The 18441-nt window shown below is 71.1% G+C and overlaps 3 protein-coding genes across 3 annotated transcripts; 1 reads left to right on the top strand and 2 right to left on the bottom strand.

The window, feature by feature from the left end:
• The first annotated feature begins 6 nt into the window (after positions 1 to 6).
• LMF2 (lipase maturation factor 2) lies at positions 7 to 8451 on the top strand. Its single transcript, XM_074901658.1, has 14 exons — positions 7 to 138; positions 548 to 801; positions 2438 to 2466; positions 2636 to 2832; positions 3005 to 3183; positions 3363 to 3501; positions 3725 to 3859; positions 3940 to 4045; positions 4294 to 4390; positions 4489 to 4671; positions 5294 to 5462; positions 6588 to 6699; positions 6819 to 6927; positions 7563 to 8451. Exons 1-14 carry the CDS (start codon positions 42 to 44, stop codon positions 7911 to 7913), a joined length of 2157 nt encoding a protein of 718 aa, XP_074757759.1. The 5' UTR covers positions 7 to 41; the 3' UTR covers positions 7914 to 8451.
• A 229-nt stretch (positions 8452 to 8680) lies between these two features.
• On the bottom strand, positions 8681 to 10918 carry MIOX (myo-inositol oxygenase). The gene is made up of 10 exons (XM_074901689.1): positions 10901 to 10918; positions 10599 to 10664; positions 10383 to 10463; positions 10016 to 10178; positions 9871 to 9938; positions 9658 to 9767; positions 9450 to 9517; positions 9172 to 9221; positions 8950 to 9062; positions 8681 to 8820 (listed from the first exon to the last, which is right to left on the bottom strand). Exons 1-10 carry the CDS (start codon positions 10916 to 10918, stop codon positions 8712 to 8714), a joined length of 846 nt encoding a protein of 281 aa, XP_074757790.1. The 3' UTR covers positions 8681 to 8711.
• A 3336-nt stretch (positions 10919 to 14254) lies between these two features.
• On the bottom strand, positions 14255 to 17896 carry ADM2 (adrenomedullin 2). The gene is made up of 3 exons (XM_074903617.1): positions 17774 to 17896; positions 17453 to 17589; positions 14255 to 14740 (listed from the first exon to the last, which is right to left on the bottom strand). Exons 2-3 carry the CDS (start codon positions 17554 to 17556, stop codon positions 14359 to 14361), a joined length of 486 nt encoding a protein of 161 aa, XP_074759718.1. The 5' UTR covers positions 17557 to 17589; positions 17774 to 17896; the 3' UTR covers positions 14255 to 14358.
• Positions 17897 to 18441: the final 545 nt, after the last annotated feature.

Below are 18441 nucleotides of genomic sequence, written 5' to 3'. Positions count from 1 at the left end.
GGTCGCGCGGGGCCGCCGGAGCCGCCGCCGGTGCCGCTGCCATGGGGGACCCGCCGCGGCGGCCGCGGTCGCTGTTCCTGGCCGGGCTGGCCGCTGCCTACCTCGCCGCCTTCGCCTCGCTCTACGTCCAGATCCCCGGTACGGCGGCGGCGGGAGGGCCTGGGGCGGCGGGGGGGTGCCGGGGGGCGGCCCGACCCCTACCCGCGGCTGGGTAGGCCTCAGCGGAGGGGCCCGGCAGCGCGCTGCCCCCGGCCCGCGCCGCTCCCCCCGGCCCGCAGCACGGCAGGACTCTCGTTTCCCGTCTCCTACGTGGCCAGGCTGGGGCTGGCAGCCGCTGGGCTCCACATGGGCTCTTCCCACTGCTGCTCCGCTCCCAGTTTCACCAGGAAACTGGGACGCCACCGTGCAAGGGGCAATTAGGTGGTCCCCCCCCCCTCTCCCGCCATGTCATCGACAGCTGGGCAGGGGGGGCTGCAGTTCTGCTGCCTCCCCTCAAGACATAAGGCTGGGGAGGGCTTGTCCCCGCTGTCACCGTCCCCTTTTCCAGGGCTGTACGGGAGAGATGGCATCCTGCCGGCCCGCAGGGTGCTGCGCCTCAGCGGGAAGGGGCTGTGGGAGCAACTACGGGACTTCCCCACCCTGCTGTGGCTCAGCCCCCACCTGGGTTTGGATACGGAGCTGGGGATGGAGCTGCTCTGCCTCCTCGGCGTGCTCGCCTCCTTCGGCGCCTTGCTGTTCGAGTCCCTGCGCGACAGCCTGCTCTTCGCCCTGCTCAGGGTGCTCTACCTCTCGCTCTACCAGGTATGGGGTCAGGGGGGCCTGGGGTGCCCTGGAGGGTTCGGAGCTGGGGCATAGGAAGGCAGAGGGGTGACGTTCCTGCATTAACGTCATTCTGTGAGCTCCTGCCGTGCTCAGCATCTCTCATGGAGCTGAGGGAAGGTGCTGGCACCTCCCTGGCTCAGGGCGGGGGGGCGTGCAACCCCATCCTTGTGCTGGTTCCTGCTACCTTTCCTGGGATAAAACCCTCCCAGCCTTGCCCGTGAAGCTGATTCCCGCCCTGCTGTGGGGGCAGCTCTGTTCCCTGCCCGCCCAGGGCCCTTTCCCCGCGGCCCCTGAGAGCTCTGTGCCCCTCAGCCACGAATCTGCCCTCCTGAGCCGCGCTGCTGGGGCTGGCAGCTTCCTGCGGGGGAGCTCGGGTGAGTCAGAGTCCGCAGCGCAGGCGGCGGGGCGAGGAGGGTTTCTGTTCCCTCTGAAACCGGGCGAATTAAAGAAGGAAATACCGCCTGTGCTCAAAAATCCCTCCTGGGCTGGGTGGCTGTTACCGCGGGGAGGAGCTCTCCTGCCCTGCCCTACGGGGCGGCTGGCGGTGCCGGCACCCTCCCGGTGCCTCCTGCCAGGGCTCGGGCTGCGTCCAGCCCCCGTGGCTGCAGGGAGCGGGGTTGGGTGGCCAGGAAAGCGGGGTGCCAGCCGTGGGAGCGGGGTTTCTCCCATGCTGGGGGGCTGCTGCTGTTAGCCTGTCCCCTCTGAGCAGCTCAGGGCCTCCCCGGCACACAGCTGTGCCCCACTGAGAGCATTTTGAGCGGCTCCTCTCACATGGGCAGCGTGGCCCGAGGAGAGGTGGGGGACAGCTGGGGCTCTGGGGTCACTTGCTGCCTTGGCAGGGAGGGGAAGCAGCCCCGGGTGACTCCCACACGCATCTCCCGAGGGTGCCCTGCCAAGGCGCCCGTGGCTCTGCCTCCTCCGGGCCCTTCCTCTCCTCGCTCCCTTTTAAGGTGATGCTGCAGCGAAAGTCTCAGCACCAGCCGCCCTCCCCTCGCTGCCCTGGGCCTGGCTGCAGCAGGAGGGGCAGCCCTGGGGCTAGGAGCACCCAGGCAGCACAGGGCAGGGCTCCCCTGCAGCCCCCCTGCTGCTGTGCCCGGGGCTGAGCTCTGTGTGCAGAGAGGGGGGGTGAGTCTCTGGAGCCAAGGCCCCAGCGCCAGGCCCCGAGGGAATGGCCTCAAGCTGCCCAGGGCAGGGTCAGGCTGGCTCTGAGGAAGGATTTCTGTGCAGAAGGGGCTGTTGGGCGTTGGAATGGGCTGCCCAGGGCAGGGGGGAGTCCCCGGGATCCCTGGAGGGGTTGAAGAGTCGGGCTGAGCCAGCGCTGAGGGATCTGGGGGAGTTGGGAACGCTCAGGGGGAGGGTCATGGTGGGGCTGGAGGAGCTGCGAGGGCTTTTCCAACCTGGATGATCCTGGGATTCTGTGTGCTGGTTCCCAGCCCAGCCAGCTCACCTGACTGGGGAGCGTCCTCCTCTTTCCCCGTAGCCCGGGTGGGGGCAAAGGGCTACTGGGGGGGAACCAGGCGGGATCTGCAGCTGCCCCTCAGCCCTTCTTCCCTCTCTCTGTGGGGTGGGGAAGGGGCCGGGGGCCAAACCCACACTCTGCTCCCTCTCTCTGCAGGTGGGGCAGGTCTTCCTCTACTTCCAGTGGTAAGTCAGCCCCACGTTGCCCGTGCCGGGGGGCTGTGGGCAGCAGTGACCCAACTGGCAGCTTTCGGGGAGCGGTGGCAAGCCTCAGGCTGGGCAGGCCCCCCTTCCCTCGGCACCCCGGGCTCCAGGCGGGCTCGGTGGCGGTGGGGCACAGCGGTGTTCCCTGCAGGGACAGCCTCCTGCTGGAAGCCGGGTTCCTGGCGGTGCTGGTGGCCCCCCTGCGCCTGCTGAAATGGCGGAGCACGACCTGGCGCGCCCACGACAGCGTCACCTTCTGGCTGGTGCGGTGGCTCCTCTTCCGCCTGATGTTCGCCTCCGGCGTGGTGAAGCTGACCAGCCGCTGCCCGACGTGGTGGGGGCTCACAGGTGAGGGGCGATGCTGGTTTCGGGGTCTCACGGGCTTTGGGGGGTTGCCCCGAGCTGCAGGCGGGGCAGCTGCTGCTGGCACCCCTCCCGCGTTGGGCAGAGCTCTGTGCCCGCCCGCAGCCGCGTCCCCGCGCCCCTCCCTGCGCCACTGACCCCTCCCGTGCCCCCCCAGCTCTCACCTACCACTACGAGACCCAGTGCATCCCCACGCCGGGCGCCTGGTTCGCCCACCAGCTGCCCGTCTGGTTCCAGAAGTTCAGCGTGGTGGCCACCTACGTCATCGAGATCGCCGTCCCCCTCCTCTTCTTCGCGCCCGTCCGCCGCCTCCGGCTCTTCGCCTTCTACAGTCAGGTGGGGGCGCAGGGCCGGGCCCCCGGCTCCCACCCTGGGTGTGGTGGGGCTCCCCGGGGGCAGGGGGACCCGCTCCTCCCTCCATGGGCCCTCACGGGCAGGATGTCCCTGGGTGCTGGGGTGCCCCCCGGGGCTGTCAGCACTGTGACACCCCAGCCCTGCCTTCGCCCCCTCCCCAGGTCCTGCTGCAGCTCCTCATCATCCTCACGGGGAACTACAACTTCTTCAACATGCTCACCATCGTTTTGGCTTTCTCTCTGCTGGACGAGGAGCATGTGGCGCGCTGGCTGGGGCGCAGCAAGAGGAGACACGCCAGCAGTGAGTCCCTGGGGAGCCCTGTTTGAGGTGGGGGGGACCCCCTCTCTCCTGTGCCCATGGCAGGGAGGGGACAGGCCACTGTCATTCAGGGTCTGTGCCCATGGGGGGGGGTCAAGCTGGGGTCCCCATGAAGCAGCGTGTTGTCTCTCACCGCGGGGACACACTCGCGGGCATTTTGGGGTGCAGTTTGCCCCCGGCGTTCAGTGGCCGTGCTGTGCTGCAGCGTGGCCCCCCAGCCTGCGGTCCCTCCTCTCCGCCCTGATGGAGCTGAGCGCCTACGCCTTCCTGCTTTACTGGAGCATCCAGTACTTCAGCCTGGAGATCAACTGGGAGAAGAGGCAGCTGGACTCCAAAGTGGGTACGTCACGGCCCCCTGCACCCTGCCGGGGGGAGCGGGGGGCTCCCCTCTCTGACCCCACAGGTTTTCCTTCGTTCCAGCCTTCACCTATCACGAGTTCACGACGTGGCTGCAGGCCGTGACGCTGCCGCTGGTGGGGCTGGGCTTCCTCTCGCTCTCCTGGGAGATTCTCTTTGCCATGTACAGGTGGGTGACAGGGTGGGGGGGTGCTGGAGGGCCCCCCCAGGGCCTTGCAGCTCTTCAGGGTGCCCAATCTGGGGGGGCTGGGGCCACCCCCTGCATGGAGGAACGATTGGAAATGGCTTCATGGGGTGGGGGGCGCTGGGTGGGTGGGGAGGGGTTGGTGCGGGGCTGAGCCCTCCACTGCTTTGGGCCCAGCGAGGTGAGGGGATGGCCCTGAAACCCATTTCTTCCCCCCCTGCCCCCCCTTGCAGGTGTTTCTGCGTCCGTGGCTGTTTCTGGAAGCTCTGGGCCACGCTGCAGTGGGGCGTCTTCGCCACAGCGACCCTGGGGATGTTTGCCGTCAGCCTGGTGAGCGAGTGGGGGCCAGCGGGGCTTTGTCTTGGGGTACAGGGGCCCCCCCCAAGCTGCTCCTGGTCGTGACAGAGCCGCTCTGTGCCTCCCCCCAGGTGCCTTTCACCTACATTGACTACGAGTCCAACGGCAAGCTGTGGCCCGGCATCCACCAGATGTTCAGCGCGGTGGAGCGGTTCCAGGTGGTGAATTCCTACGGGCTGTTCCGCAGGATGACGGGGGTCGGGGGGCGGCCCGAGGTGGTGCTGGAGGGCAGCTACGACCAGCAGACCTGGACGGTGAGTCGCCCCCTCCCCCGGGAGCCCTTTAGCCCCCCGAAGACCCTCGAGTCCAACTGGCCAAACCCTGTCCCCAGGCGCTGCGGCTGCTCTGCCTTTAAACCCCCCCTGGGGGGGTGGGGACTCCACCCCTTCCCCAGGCAGCCCCTTCCAGCGCTTGACAACCCTTGTGGGGAAGACATTTTTCCCAACGTCTGACCTCAGCCTCCCCTGGTGCAACTTGTGGCCGTTTCTCTCATCCCGTCTCTTGTTACTTGGGAGAAAAGACTAACCCCCCCCCTCGCTACGACCTTTCAGGCAGCTGCAGAGCGGTGCGGTCTCCCCTGAGCCCCCTTTTCTCCAGACTAAACCCCCCCAGTTCCCCTACCCTCTCCTCCCTGTGCTCCAGACCCTTTTCTCTAGCCCTTCCATGTCTGTCTTGTAGTGGGGGGCCCAAAACTCTGCCTGGTATTCGAGGGGCGGCCCCACCAGTGCCAAGACCGGGGGGGGCACACACGATCCCAGTCCTGCTGGCCACGCTACTGCTGACATGAGCCAGGATGCTCTTGGCCACCTGGGCACACCGCCGGCTCGTTTTCATCCGGCAGCTGACCAACACCCCCCCGGTCCTTTTTTTCTGCAGGAGATCGAGTTCATGTACAAGCCCGGGAACGTCAGCAGGGCCCCCCCCGTGGTTGCCCCCCACCAGCCCCGCCTGGACTGGCAGATGTGGTTTGCAGCCCTGGGCCCCCACACCAGCAGCCCCTGGTTCACCAGCTTCGTGTACCGCCTGCTGCAGGGCAAGGAGGAGGGTGAGAGGGGCTGGGGGGGCAGGTCCTGGGGGGGCTCCGGGCCCTTCCCTGGGTATTGGGAACCAGAGCACAGGTTCTGGGGGGGCTCCGGGCCCTTCCCTGGGTATTGGGAACCAGAGCACAGGTTCTGGGGGGGCTCCGGGCCCTTCCCTGGGTATTGGGAACCAGAGCACAGGTTCTGGGGGGGCTCCGGGCCCTTCCCTGGGTATTGGGAACCAGAGCACAGGTTCTGGGGGGGCTCCGGGCCCTTCCCTGGGTATTGGGAACCAGAGCACAGGTTCTGGGGGGGCTCCGGGCCCTTCCCTGGGTATTGGGAACCAGAGCACAGGTTCTGGGGGGGCTCCGGGCCCTTCCCTGGGTATTGGGAACCAGAGCACAGGTTCTGGGGGGGCTCCGGGCCCTTCCCTGGGTATTGGGAACCAGAGCACAGGTTCTGGGGGGGCTCCGGGCCCTTCCCTGGGTATTGGGAACCAGAGCACAGGTTCTGGGGGGGCTCCGGGCCCTTCCCTGGGTATTGGGAACCAGAGCACAGGTTCTGGGGGGGCTCCGGGCCCTTCCCTGGGTATTGGGAACCAGAGCACAGGTTCTGGGGGGGCTCCGGGCCCTTCCCTGGGTATTGGGAACCAGAGCACAGGTTCTGGGGGGGCTCCGGGCCCTTCCCTGGGTATTGGGAACCAGAGCACAGGTTCTGGGGGGGCTCCGGGCCCTTCCCTGGGTGTTGGGGGCTGCGGGGCAGGTCTGGGGGAGGGGGGGGGGGATCCAGGTGCTTCCCCAGGTGTTAGGGGCCAGGTTCTGGGGAGGGCTCCAGGCCCTTCCCTGGGCACTGGGGGCTATGGGGCAGGTCTTGGGGGGGCTCCAGGTGCCTCCCTGGGTATTGGGGGGCAGATCCTGGGGGGGCTCCGGGCCCTTTCCTGGGCATTGGGGCCATAGGGCAGGTGCTGGGGGGTTCTGGCCCTTCCCCAAGTGTTGGGGGCCATGGGACAGATTCGGGGGGGGGCTCTAGGTGTTGGGGGCCTGGGGGCAGTCCTGGACGGGGGGGGGCCTCTAGGTAGTTCCCTGCCTATTGGGGGCCGGGGGGTCGCGGTGCGCTGGCGGAGGCTGACACGGGGTGTCCCCCCCCCGCAGTGATCCGCCTGGTGCAGGCCGACGAGTCCCAGTACCCCTTCAGCGCGCGCCCCCCCGTCTACCTCCGGGCCCAGCTCTACAAGTACTGGTTCACCAGCAGCGCCCCGGGCAGGTGAGCGGCTGGGGGGGGTTCCCCCCTCGCCCCCCCCAACTCGCCGGTGCTTTGGCGAGGCTGGGAGCTGCGCAGGAGGGGGGGGGGACGGTCTGAGCTGTGTGTGTGTCCCCCCCCAGCCCCGGCCCTGCGCCGTGGTGGCGGCGGCAGCTCCTCCACCAGTTCTTCCCCACCGTCTCACTGGGCGACCCCGCGCTCGAGAGTCTGCTGGGCCAGCACGGCCTGAAGGTACGGCCCCGCGGGGGGGGGCGGGCCCCCCCGAGGTGTGGGCTGGGTGAAATGTGGGGGGCTGACCCTCCCAGGTGAGGGGGGTTCGGGGGTGATAGGGGTGGGGGCTGACCCCCAAGATGTCAGGGGGGGATCTGACACCACCACCGCCCCCCCCCCGAGGTGTGGGCTGGGTGAAATGTGGGGATCCAAACCCTGGAGGGGGGGGGGAAATGTGGGTGTCTGACCCCCAGGTGTGAGGCGATGCAGGTGGGTCTGACCCCCCCCCACATGCTGGGAGGGGACACGGGGGTGTCTGAGCCCCCAGGTGTGGGGTCGTGCAGGTTGGGTCTGACCCCTCCCAACATCAGTGGGTGACGGGGGGGGTCTGACCCCCCAGATGTGGGGCACTAGGTCCCCCCTGCCCCTACTCACCTCCCAGAGGCTCCTCATGGTTGGGGGGGCTCTGGGGCAGCTGTCAGGCCCCCCCCCCCCCCCCGTTTTATCTCCTCAGGGGCAATCGGTCACCAGTTAACCAGCCCCCGGTTAATGGTTGAGCCCACGGGCTCGGGGGGGCTGCTGCTCCCCAAGGGGGGACTGTGGCTGATGCATTGGGGCTACCCTGACCCCCCCTCCCCTCCTGTGTCCCCCCCCAGGACAAGACCCCCCCCAGGCGCTCGGCAGGCGCCCCCCTGCCGCGGGCGCTGCGGGCCCTGCGCCGCCTCAGCCGCCCCTTCTCCGGCCCCGCCGTCCTCTGGGCCCTCTACCTGGTGGCGGCCACCATTCACCTCCTGCGAGCCCTGGGCCGCCGGCCCCGGGGGGGCGCGCCCCCCGCCCGACACAAAGGCCCCAGGCGGGGGGACCCTGCGGACCGGGGGGGCGGCGAGAAGAACGGGCAAGTGCGGAGGAAAGAGGGCAAGGAGGCGGAGGAGAAGGGCGAGGGCCGGGCGCGGGGGGCGAATGATGGCCACAGCGATGGCGGCCGCCCCCCCAAGAAGAGAAAATAACGCCCGGAGCCCCCGGCCCGGGCCCCGTCTTCCACCCATGGACTGCGGGCGCTGCCTGCGCCCCCCCCCTCCCCGCCGCCTGCCCCCCCCGGGTCGGGGGACCCCCAGCTGGGGCGCAGGCAGCCTCCCCACGCCCCGGGCTGAGCTGCCTGCCCTGTCCCCTGCCAGTGCCTTCGTGGTCACCGCTCGTGGGGGGCAGCACTGCGTGTCCCCCCCCAGCCAGGAGTCGCCCCCCCCAAACCCCCTCACCCCATTTTGGGCCCTGCGGGGGGGTCTTTGGCCAAGGGGGGGGAGCAGGGAGGATGCTCGGTGCTGGCAGGAGCAGCTTTGAGCAGCCAGGCAGCCTCTGCTCCCCCCGTTATTCTGCCCAGCCCCCGGGGCAATTTGGGGTGCTGCCCCCCCCCCGGAGCTCACTGCCCCCCCCGCCCTGGCGCGGGGAGGGTGGGGGGGCTTTGGCTGCAGCGTGCTTCCTGCGGGCTCGTCCCTCAGCACAGAGGTTTCCTATAATAATTTTCTAAATAAAGCCTTTGACATTCCAGCACCCCGCCTCTCCCTGAACCGGCTGGGGGGGGTCCTGCCCCTTGTGTGTGTGTGTGTGCCCCCCCCCCCGGGGGAAAAGGGGCCCTCGCTGCTCTCCTTCCCCCCCCCCTCCAGGCCCCTGGGGGGCTGCGACCGGCACTGGGGGTGCGAGACAAGCAGCTTTATTGTGGAGCTCCACAGCGGTGGGGGCCGGGGTAGAGCGTGGGGTGCTGGGGGGGTGTCCTGGGGTCCCGGGGGGGGTCCCGGGGGGGTCCCCCCTCACCAGCAGAGCTGCCCCGGGCAGTACTTGTCGATCAGCGACTGGTAGTAACCCCGGAGCTGCTGCACGTCGGGCAGCTCCTCCTGCTTGGTGTAGAGGTCGAACTTGCTGTGGGAGTGAGGGGCTGGGGGTCAGTGCTGGGGGGCTGCTGGACCCGGGGGGGCTCGGCCAAGCCCCCCCGTCCCTGTGTGACCCCTCCTTGTCCCTGTGTGTGTGTGGCCCCCCCAGAGCACGCACTTGAGCTCCCGCACCCAGGGCAGCATGCGGAGGTCCTCCTCGGTGCAGAGGTGCAGGTAGTCCCCGTGCGTGTGCCAGGGGTAGAAGGAGTGGAAGCGGACCATGTAGAAAGCCTGGCGGGGGGGCAGCGGGGGGGGGGACACATGCCAGCCCAATTCGGGGGGGCCCCCAACCCCTCCCCATGGCCCCTCAGGGGTCACAACCCCCCCCCAGTCCTCTCACCTCCTCGGGCAGGGCGAAGTTGTTGAACTTCATGACTCTGTACATGTACTCTGGGGAGAGAGGGGGGGCACACAGGGGCACCCCGAGAGCTGCAGCCCCCCACGGGTGAAACAGCCCCCCCTCCGCCTGAGGCTGCCGCCCCCCAACCCCATGCAAAAGGCTCCAGGCCTGAATTCCCCCAGCAAAGGGGGGGCGAGCACAGCCACCCCCAGCACATCAGGGCCCTGTTTGGGGGTGCAGGGCCCTGCCGCGAGGGGGGGCCCCCCCCCAGCTCCTACCATCGTGCCCCCAGGACATGAGGACGTTGTCCAGGCCGCAGCGGGGTTGGTACATCCCAAACTCGGTGCTGGGGATGGAGCCGGGTTGGGGGCTCACGGCTGGGCCCCCCCAGCCCCTTCCCCAGCTGTGGCATGGGCTGGGGGAAGGGGGGGTCCCGGCGCCCCCCCGGGGGGGTCCCGGCGCCCCCCCAGGGGGGTCCGGCCTCACCTGTACCGGGGGTCTCCGGTGTCGGGGTTGTCGTGGAAGGTGGAATCCCAGAACACCACGGATTTCTGCACCTTGCAGCCCACCGGGAAGGTGTCCCCCACCACGGCCCACTGCAGGGGGGGCGCGATGGGTGTCCCGCTGGTTAGGGGGGGGGGTGTGGGGGGGGAAATCCCCAAAAAAGGGGGATCCCCCATTCCCCCCCCTCCCACTCACCTGGGGCTCCCCAAACAGCGCCAGGACCTTCCCCAGGTCGTGCAGCAACCCCACGAGGTGGAACCAGTCTGGGGGGGGGGGGGGTGTGAGTTGGGGAGCTGTCACACCCCCACCGTGGGACTTGGGGGGGTGGGGGATGCCCCACCTTTGTCGGGGTGCTCCCGGCGGATGCCCTCGGCGGTCTGGAACGCGTGGTAGGAGTTGGGGAAATCCACGTCGGGGTCCGACTCGTCCACCAGCGTGTCCAGCAGCCCCAGCGCCTCCATGACGGCCATCTTGCGCAGGGAGCACCCCCCGTACTGGGCGCGCTGGGGGGGGACACGGGGCGCTGGGGGGGGCAACAAACCCCCCCCGGCCCATACTGCCACCCCAAAACCCATCAGGGCCCTCCCCGGAGTGTGGGGGACCCCGTAAGCGGGCTGGGATGGGGCACTAAGGTGTGATGATGCATGATGAAGGGGGGGGGGGGGGGAGTCCCCCCGCTGTGGGGGGGCCCCGGGGGGGGGTCACACCTTTTTTCGGACAAACTCGACGGTCTGGTGGGTGTGCATCAGCCGGTACGTGCGGTACACGCGGTCCAGCAGCGGCCCCCCCTGCGGCACAGCGGCTGGCTCGGGGGGGCCCTGCTGGGGTCGGGGGGGGACACACCCCACATTCCCCCCCCCCCGGGCGGCAGGACCCCCACACAGCCCCCCTTGGGGTACGGGACCCCCCCTGCCCCCACTCACCCGGTAGTTCCGGTACTCGGGCCCGGCCCCGCCAGACTCGGGCCCCGCGGGGGGGGCGGCGGCATCCTGCGGCGGGAGGGGCGGGGGGGTCAGCGGGGCCCGATCCTGCCCCGCGGGGGGGGGGGGGGGGGTGACACTTGTGGGGCTGGGCCCCACGGGTTGGGGAGGAGGTTTGGGGGGGTGGGCTGCACCCCAATGTATGGGGAGATGCCAGGGGGAGTCTGACCCCCAGGAGTGGGGGCGTGACGTGGGGGTCTGACCCCCCCGATGTGGGGCACTGGGTCCCCCCTGCCCGTACTCACCTCCCGGAGGCTCCTCATGGCTGGGGGGGGCTGGGGGGCAGCTGCCGCCCCCCCCGGTTTTATCCCCGCGGGGGCAATCGGTCACCAGTTAACCAGCCCCCGGTTAATGGTTGAGCCGCGGGCTCAGGGGCTGGGGGGAGCCTGGCCCGGCCCCCCAGCGGGGTACCCCCCGCGGCACCCCCCAGCTGGGGACGCCCGGCCCGGGGGGGCTGATGGTGGCCCCCGGCTCCTCTCGGGGTGGTGCGGGGCCCGGGGCCTGCGGTGATGGACCCCGAGCTGGGCCGAGCGCGCCATGTTGTGCGGCGTGCCGTGCCGTGCCAGGCCGTGTCACGTGTGCCGTGCTGTGTCACATGTGTCATGCCGTGCCGTGCCAGGCCATGTCACATGTGTCGTGCCGTGCCGTGCCAGGCCATGTCACATGTGTCGTGCCATGCTGTGTCACATGTGTCATGCCGTGCCGTGCCAGGCCGTGTCACATGTGCTGTGCCGTGTCACATGTGTCAGGCCGTGCCAGGCCGTGTCACGTGTGCCGTGCTGTGTCACATGTGTCATGCCGTGCCGTGCCAGGCCGTGTCACATGTGCTGTGCCGTGTCACATGTGTCAGGCCGTGCCAGGCCGTGTCACGTGTGCCGTGCTGTGTCACATGTGTCATGCCGTGCCGTGCCAGGCCGTGTCACATGTGCTGTGCTGTGTCACATGTGTCATGCCGTGCCGTGCCAGGCCGTGTCACATGTGCCGTGCCGTGCCGTGTCACATGTGTCATTCCGTGCTGTGCCGTGCCATGTCACATGTGTCATGCCGTGCCGTGCCAGGCCGTGTCACATGTGTCAGGCCGTGCCAGGCCGTGTCATGTGTGCCAGGCCGTGTCACATGTGTCAGGCCGTGCCAGGCCGTGTCATGTGTGCCAGGCCGTGTCACGTGCGCCGTGCCATGTCACATGTGTCATGCCGTGCCATGCCAGGCCGTGTCACATGTGTCAGGCCATGCCAGGCCGTGTCATGTGTGCCGTGCCATGCCGTGTCACGTGTCATGCCATGCCATGACATCCCGTGTCACATGTGTCATGCTGTGCCAGGCCATGTCACGTGTGCCGTGCCGCATCACATGTATCATGCTGTGCCGTGCCATGCCAGGCCGTACCGTGTTGTGCCACACTGAGCCAAGCCGTGCCATGCCACTTCGTGCTGTGCCATGCCATGTTGTGTCATGCCATGTTGTGCCACGCCAGGCCGTGCCATGCTGTGCCGAGCCAAGCAGCGCCGTGCCGTGTTGTGTGTCATGCCATGCTGTGCCAAGCCATGCCGAGCCAAGCTGTGCTGTGCCGTGTTGTGTCATGCCATGCTGTGCCAAGCCGTGCCGAGCCAAGCAGTGCCGTGCCATGCCATGTTGTGCCGTGCCATTCATCGTGCCAAGCCATGCTGTGCCGTGTTGTGTGTCATGCCATGTGTCCTGCCAAGCTGTGCCGTGCCGTGTTGTGCCGTGTTGTGCCGTGCCGTTCATCGTGCCGAGCCGTGCCATGGCCGGGCGGCTCCTGTTCCCCTGCGGTTCCTGGGTGCTGGGGCAGAGGCAGGAGCAGGCAGAGTGCCGGGGGGTACTGGGGGTACTGGGGGTACTGGGGGTACTGGGGGTACTGGGGGTGCAGCCTCCATGGGAACCCTGATACATCTCCCCTTGAGCTTCCTCCTCCTCCTCCTCCTCCCGCCCGGCCCCACCAGCCCCACCGGGTGCCATCAGGTGGCCGTGGGACCCCTGTGCCCGTGCCCTGCCCACAGCAGCCCCTCGCCCCCCCGTGCCCCCCCCCGCCATAGGAACGCGGCCCGGCCCCGCCACCAGACGTGACCCCTCCTCGCACACTTTATTCTGCACAGATCAGACTTTTCGCTCGAGCAGAGGGGGGGGCGTTGCTCTGCGCAGCCATGCCCCCCCCGGCCCAGTTCCGGTGCTGCTGCGGGGCAGGATCCGGCCCCGGCACCCAGTGGGGGCCTGCTGCAGCCTGGGGGGCACCCAGGGGTGCTCCCCCCACCCCCACCCACTGCTGCGACAGGATGGGTGCTCCTGGGGATGGGGGTGCTCGGGGGGAAGGGGGTGTTCTGGGGGGGCGGGGTGCTCCTTGGGGGGCTGATGAAGTTGCTCCCAGGAGGGACAAGGGTGCTGAGGGCAGGGGGGGCCCAAGGGGGTATGGGGGTGCTCCCGGGATGGAGGAGGGTCCTGGCAGGGGGGGATCATAGTGCCGACGGGCCAGGGTCCCCTGCCCCCCCCCTCCCCACAGAGGGCTGGATCCGTGTGTACCCCCCCAAAACGCCCGCGAGGGGGGGGCCGGGGCGGTGACTGAGGCAGCACCGGGGGTGACACCGACACTCATGGTGTGGGGTGACAGGGATCCCCGGGGTCCCCTCTGTCTGCAGGACGCCACCCCCTCCCGTCCCGTCCCCCACTGAGCTCACGGGGGCACGACTTGTCCCTGGGGGGGCCAGGGGCCACCCCCAGCCTGCCCACGAGTGGCCAAGGCTGCACGGGGGGGGGCAGGAGGGGACAGGAGCAGGATGCGGGACCCCGGCCCTTCCCCTGTGCTCAGGGACGACTCGGCACCCCCCGGCACCCCCCAGCACCCAGTCCCCATGTCCCTGGGGGCTGGGGGGGGGACACAACACCACCTCTGAGGAGCACAGGGCCCCCCGCAGCACCCCACAGCCTCCACCCGGGGAAGGGCCCCCCCGAGGTGTCAAGCCAGGACCCCCGAGTGGGGAAGGTGCTGGGGGAGCTGGGATGGAGCGGGGTCCCCACACCCTGGTCTTGGGACCCTCCCTCACGTAGCCGTGGGGTGGCACAGTGGGGTGCTGGGGATTGCCGTGGGGTGGCACAGTGGGGCTGTGGGGTGCCGTGGGGTGCCATGGGGTACCGCAGCAGAGTTGTGGGGAGCCGTGGGGTGCTGCTGCTGAGCCGTCGGGTGCTGCGGCAGGGCTGTGGGGTGCCGCGGGGTGCCGCAGCAGAGCCGTGGGGTGCCGCGGGGTGCCGCAGCAGAGCCGTGGGGTGCCTCGGCAGGGTGCTGAGGTGCTGAGTCAGGCGGGAGCGCGGCCAGGGGCTCGGCCCCCCCGGCTCTTGCACAAGGCGCCGGCGCTGCTGCGGTCAGCAGGATCCCCCGGCGCCCCTTGGACCCGCCGGCAGCCCCGGCCACCGTGGGCCACCACGGGCCACCGTCCTCTTTGCTCCGCGGGGCTCCGGTGACAGCGCGGGACCCCCCCCTCTGCGGGGCTGCTCCCACGGGCCCCGTGTCCCTGGTGGGGCCATGGCCGGGCTCTGCCCGGGGCGGGGGGGGCACCCAGCACCCCCAGAAAGGTGCAGGAGGAGCCACGTCTGACTCTGGAAGCGCTTTAGTGGGGGGGTCCCGCGGGGCAGGGCCGGGGGGGCGCGGGGGGAGCGCGGGGCCAGGTGCAGTGACCAACCCCCCCCACACCCCTCAGCCGTAGCTGTGGGGGCTGTTGGGGTTCATGGGGGACGAGTCCTGGCGCCCCGACTGGCCCATCAGTTGCCACAGGCGGTGGCTCAGGTTCTGGACCTGGCACGTGCCCAGGACGCAGCCCACCCGCAGCAGCTGCGCGTGCCGGCGGCCCCGGGGGGGCCGGGGGCCGGGACCCCAGCGGGCTCCGTGGTGGGGGGCCGGCAGTCTGTGGCGGGGGGCGAGCCGGGCTCCGTGGCGGGAGGCGAGCTTCGGGCCGAGGCGCGGGCCCAGCGGCCGGTGGCGAGGGCGAGCGGCCGGCGGCGGCAGCGCGGGGGGGGGCTGCGGTCCCGCGTGGGCCCCGGGGAGCGAATCGCGGGGGGGGCTCCGGTCCGGGGGGTCCCTGCGAGAGAACGGCAGCGGGGTCAGCGGGCAGAGCAGGAGGGGGTGTTGGGGGGCCACGAGGAGGAGGAGGAAGGGGGCCGGTGCCTGCGGCCGCACACGCACTCGCCGCTGCGGTGTCGCGCTGCGGCCCCTTCCCAGCCCCACCCCCGTGGCCCCCCCCGCAGCCCCCCCCATCCCTCGGAGCTCCCTGGGCAGAGGGGACCCCTGTCCCCACACACACACACCCCCCCCCCCCGCCAGCCCCACAAGCCTGTGCAGGGTCCCCAAGCTCCCCGGGGTGGGGGGGACACCCCTGACCTGCTGCCCCCCCACGCAGGACCCCCTCGGGGGCACAAAGGGGAACCCCCCCGGTGCTGGCCACGGAGGAGCCGGTGACCCCACAGCGGCAGCGGGGGGTTGGGGGGCACATGGTGGCCCCGGGGTGGCTGCGGGGAGGGGGGGGACACATGACCCGTGACGGGACCCCTGCGTGGTGGCACCACGCACCGGCACCCGCCGTGCACCCCCACACCCCCCCACTACCCACGAACACACCCGGTTGCTCTCGTACACGCAGGCACACGCGTGTCCCCGCACACGTACAGACGCTCATGCCCGCATACGGGAGCACCCACGGCCCGGGGGGTGCAGACACACACGCGCTGACCCCTGAGACGTCAGCACACGCGTGTCCCAGCATGTGCACACATGGACATGCTCTGTAACCCCCACACATGCAGGCACACACGTGTACCTGCTCACACGTCCCCCCACGTGCCTCTGTACACACTATAACCCTGCACAGGCACACGCGTGTCCCCACACATGTTGGCACGTGTGTCCCTGCACACAGAGCCACACGCATCCCCATACACACTATAACCCCTCACACAGGCACACGTATGTCCATACACACTACAGCCCCTGCACACACACGTGTCCCTGCACACATGTAGTTGCACACGTGTCCCAGCACGCACTCTATAACCCCTGTACACACAGGCACACGCGTGTCCCCACACTCAGACACATGCATGTTCCCGCACACGCACTGGAGCCCCTGCACACACGTGTCCCCACACACACGCGTGTCCCCACACCCCCCGGTGCCGTGACCCCAGCGCAGGCTCCCGCCAGCACCCGCCGCCCCGCGCTCACCCCCCCGTCCATCCGTCCGTCCGTCCGTCCCGCCGGGGGCTCTCGGCACATCCCGGCACCGCCGGCTCGAGGCCGGACGCCGCTTGGCCACCGGCCGCGGGGGACAGAGGCCAAATTCCTCCGGGCCTGCGGGGACGGGAAGCACCGGGGGGGCGGCGAGCGCCCGCTGCCCCTTCCCGTCCCGGGACGTGTTTACAGAAGGCGGCCGGTGCCCGGAAGCCCCGGTGGCCCCGCGGGCCGCGGCTCCCCGGACGGGGCCGCCGGCTCCTTTCCCGCCGCGAGTGTCCCCGGGGCCACCAGCCCCCACGTCCCCCCCATCCCTGTGTGCCCACCCCGGCCAAGGTCCCGTGGGAACCGCTGCCGCCCCGCTCCCCTCGCCGAGGGGCGCCCCCCGACCCGGCGCCCCCCTCAGCCCCCCCCGTTCCCACGGCCCTTGCACCCACGCTCCCGGCTGCGGGCACCCACGCCTGGGCCGCGGGCTCCTGGGCGGGGGGGGTCCAGCCTGAGGACACCCCCACATTGGCACAGACCCCCTAGGCCTCTGCCCGCCCCCCCCCGGCCCACACCACCCCGCAGCCGTGACAGGAGGTGCCCAGCCCGTGCCTGGGCACCCGGGACCCCCCCGGCCGCCCCCACAGCGGGACGTGGCCCCTCGCACGGCCCCCCCGCGGGCACCGGGCAGGCGGGGGGGGGCAGGCGGGGGGGGGGGGCTGGCACAGGCTCCCCACGGCGCTGGGCACGGCCCAAACCCGCTCCTCAAGCGGCGACATGCACACGCAGAGCCCGTGCACGCACACACGCGTGTGCACACACACACACACGGTGCCCGCAGGAGGTTCCCTCCGGCCCCTCGGGAGGGGATCCGGGCCCCCCCCGGGCCCCCCTTCGCCTTGCACACGCAGGTTCTTGCACACTCACGCTCTCCATCGCAGCCTGTGCCAGACCCCTGCCCGACCCTCACCCCCCCTTGCCCAGCACACAGGTACCACCCTGGCCCCCGCGCCCCCCCAGATCCGCCCCCTCCCAGCACCGCTCCCCCCATTCCCAGCGGGACGAGGTGCGGGGGGGGGGTCAGGGACCCTCCACCCCTGGGCCCCCACCGGTGCCACAGGGACACACAGCAAAGACAGACCTGGGGTCCGGGGGGGGCGAGGCCAGAGATGGTGCCCAGGGACACACACCCCCCCCCCCCGGCCCGACCCCTCCGTGCAGCCCCCACTCCCCAGAGCCCCCCCCCGAGGGAGGGGCAGCCCCTCGGGGGTCAGGGGGAGCGGGCGGTGGGCACCGAGCCCCCCACTCGGGGCAGGGGGCACGTCCCGGGCGGGGGGGGGCGGCACAGGGCCACTGCAGGCAGAGCCCCCCTGCCCGTACCCGTAGGGGGGGCGCGGGGTCCCGGGCCACTTGTGCTTGGGCGAGCGGCCGGCGGGCAGAGGTGCGGGCAGAGGTGCGGGCAGGGGGGGCGCAGAGCCATCCCAGGCGGAGCCCCCCCGCCGTGTCTGCACGGGGGTGCGGGCAGCGGGCCCGGAGCCGGGGTGCGGGCGCGGTGCGGGCGCGGTGCGGGGTCCCGGCTCACCTGCGCTTGGGCGAGCGGCCGGCGGGCAGGGGCAGGCAGGGCGGCTCCAGCAGACACAGCACCAAGCTGATGCAACCCAGCGCAACCGGGGCCGGGGCTCTCATGGCGGGGCCGGGCCGGGGCAGCGGCTCCGGGGGCTGCGGGGAGAGGAGAGGGGCCGGGGGCTGGGCGGGGGCTGGGCCGGGCCCGGGGCTGGGCTCGGGGCTAAGCTCGGCTCCAGCCCGCCCGCTGCCCCCCCCCGGGCGCTCCCTGCCCCGTCCCGTCCCGCAGCCCGCGGGGTCGGTGTGGGCCCCCCCCGCCCCGGGAGGGTCCCGGCCGTACCTGGGCGGGGGCGGGGGCTGGAGTCCGGCTCGGCTCAGCTAGGCTCGGCTCAGCGAGGCTCAGCTCAGGTCCGTGTCGGTGCTGCTCCCGGCCCAGGTTAAATATCGCCGGGCTCGGCGCGGGGCGGCGGGCGAGGAGGAGCCGAGCGGCGCGGGAGGAGCCACGGGGGGGGGGGGGGGGCAGACACGCACCGGTCCCGCACCGCCCCCCCCGGCCCCGCCGCTTCCCGGAGCCGGAATGGGATGGGAAGGGGGAAACCGTCCGGGGGGGGAGGGATGGAGCCGCGGTGGGGGGGGGTTCGGGGGGGGCTGACGGGGGGGGGGGGAAGCTGTCCGGGGGGGGGCTGGGGTGACGCTGTGGGACCCGTCCGGAGGAAACGGGATGGGGCTGGCGGAGCACTTCGGGGGGGGGCTGGGGGAGCAGTTCATGGCGGGGAGGGGGCTGGGGGGAACCATCCGGCGGGGCTGGGATGGGCTGGGGCTGGGGCAGCCATCCAGAGAGTCTGGGGCTGATGTGGGGGGTTAGGGTACCCCCAGCCCCGGTGCCCGCGGTGGGGGCCAGGCACAGCGCCCCGACAGCGGGGCCCGTCCCCAGGGGCACCCCCGCACCCCCCGTCCTGCACCCTGACCCCGCTGCCGTGCCAAGGACTTGGGGGGGGGTAGAGCCCC

Source organism: Athene noctua, chromosome 3, assembly GCF_965140245.1.
Source record: "Athene noctua chromosome 3, bAthNoc1.hap1.1, whole genome shotgun sequence".
In the NCBI taxonomy this organism is placed as follows: Eukaryota; Metazoa; Chordata; class Aves; order Strigiformes; family Strigidae; genus Athene; species Athene noctua.
This window is presented reverse-complemented; position numbering and strand designations above follow the sequence as displayed.

What these genes read in the sequence shown, in the direction of transcription:
- LMF2 (XM_074901658.1), top strand. Translation starts at nt 42, where the DNA reads ATGGGGGACCCGCCGCGGCGGCCGCGGTCGCTGTTCCTGGCCGGGCTG. An exon ending in GTCTTCCTCTACTTCCAGTG is followed by an intron (nt 2,467 to 2,635) that starts GTAAGTCAGCCC and finishes TGTTCCCTGCAG; the next exon opens with GGACAGCCTCCTGCTGGAAG. An exon ending in TCTTCGCCTTCTACAGTCAG is followed by an intron (nt 3,184 to 3,362) that starts GTGGGGGCGCAG and finishes CCCCCTCCCCAG; the next exon opens with GTCCTGCTGCAGCTCCTCAT.
- MIOX (XM_074901689.1), bottom strand. An exon ending in CGCTGTTTGGGGAGCCCCAG is followed by an intron (nt 9,768 to 9,870) that starts GTGAGTGGGAGG and finishes CCCCCCCTGCAG; the next exon opens with TGGGCCGTGGTGGGGGACAC. An exon ending in ACTTCGCCCTGCCCGAGGAG is followed by an intron (nt 9,063 to 9,171) that starts GTGAGAGGACTG and finishes CCCCCCCGCCAG; the next exon opens with GCTTTCTACATGGTCCGCTT.
- ADM2 (XM_074903617.1), bottom strand. Translation starts at nt 17,556, where the DNA reads ATGAGAGCCCCGGCCCCGGTTGCGCTGGGTTGCATCAGCTTGGTGCTG. An exon ending in GGCCGCTCGCCCAAGCGCAG is followed by an intron (nt 14,741 to 17,452) that starts GTGAGCCGGGAC and finishes GTTCTCTCGCAG; the next exon opens with GGACCCCCCGGACCGGAGCC.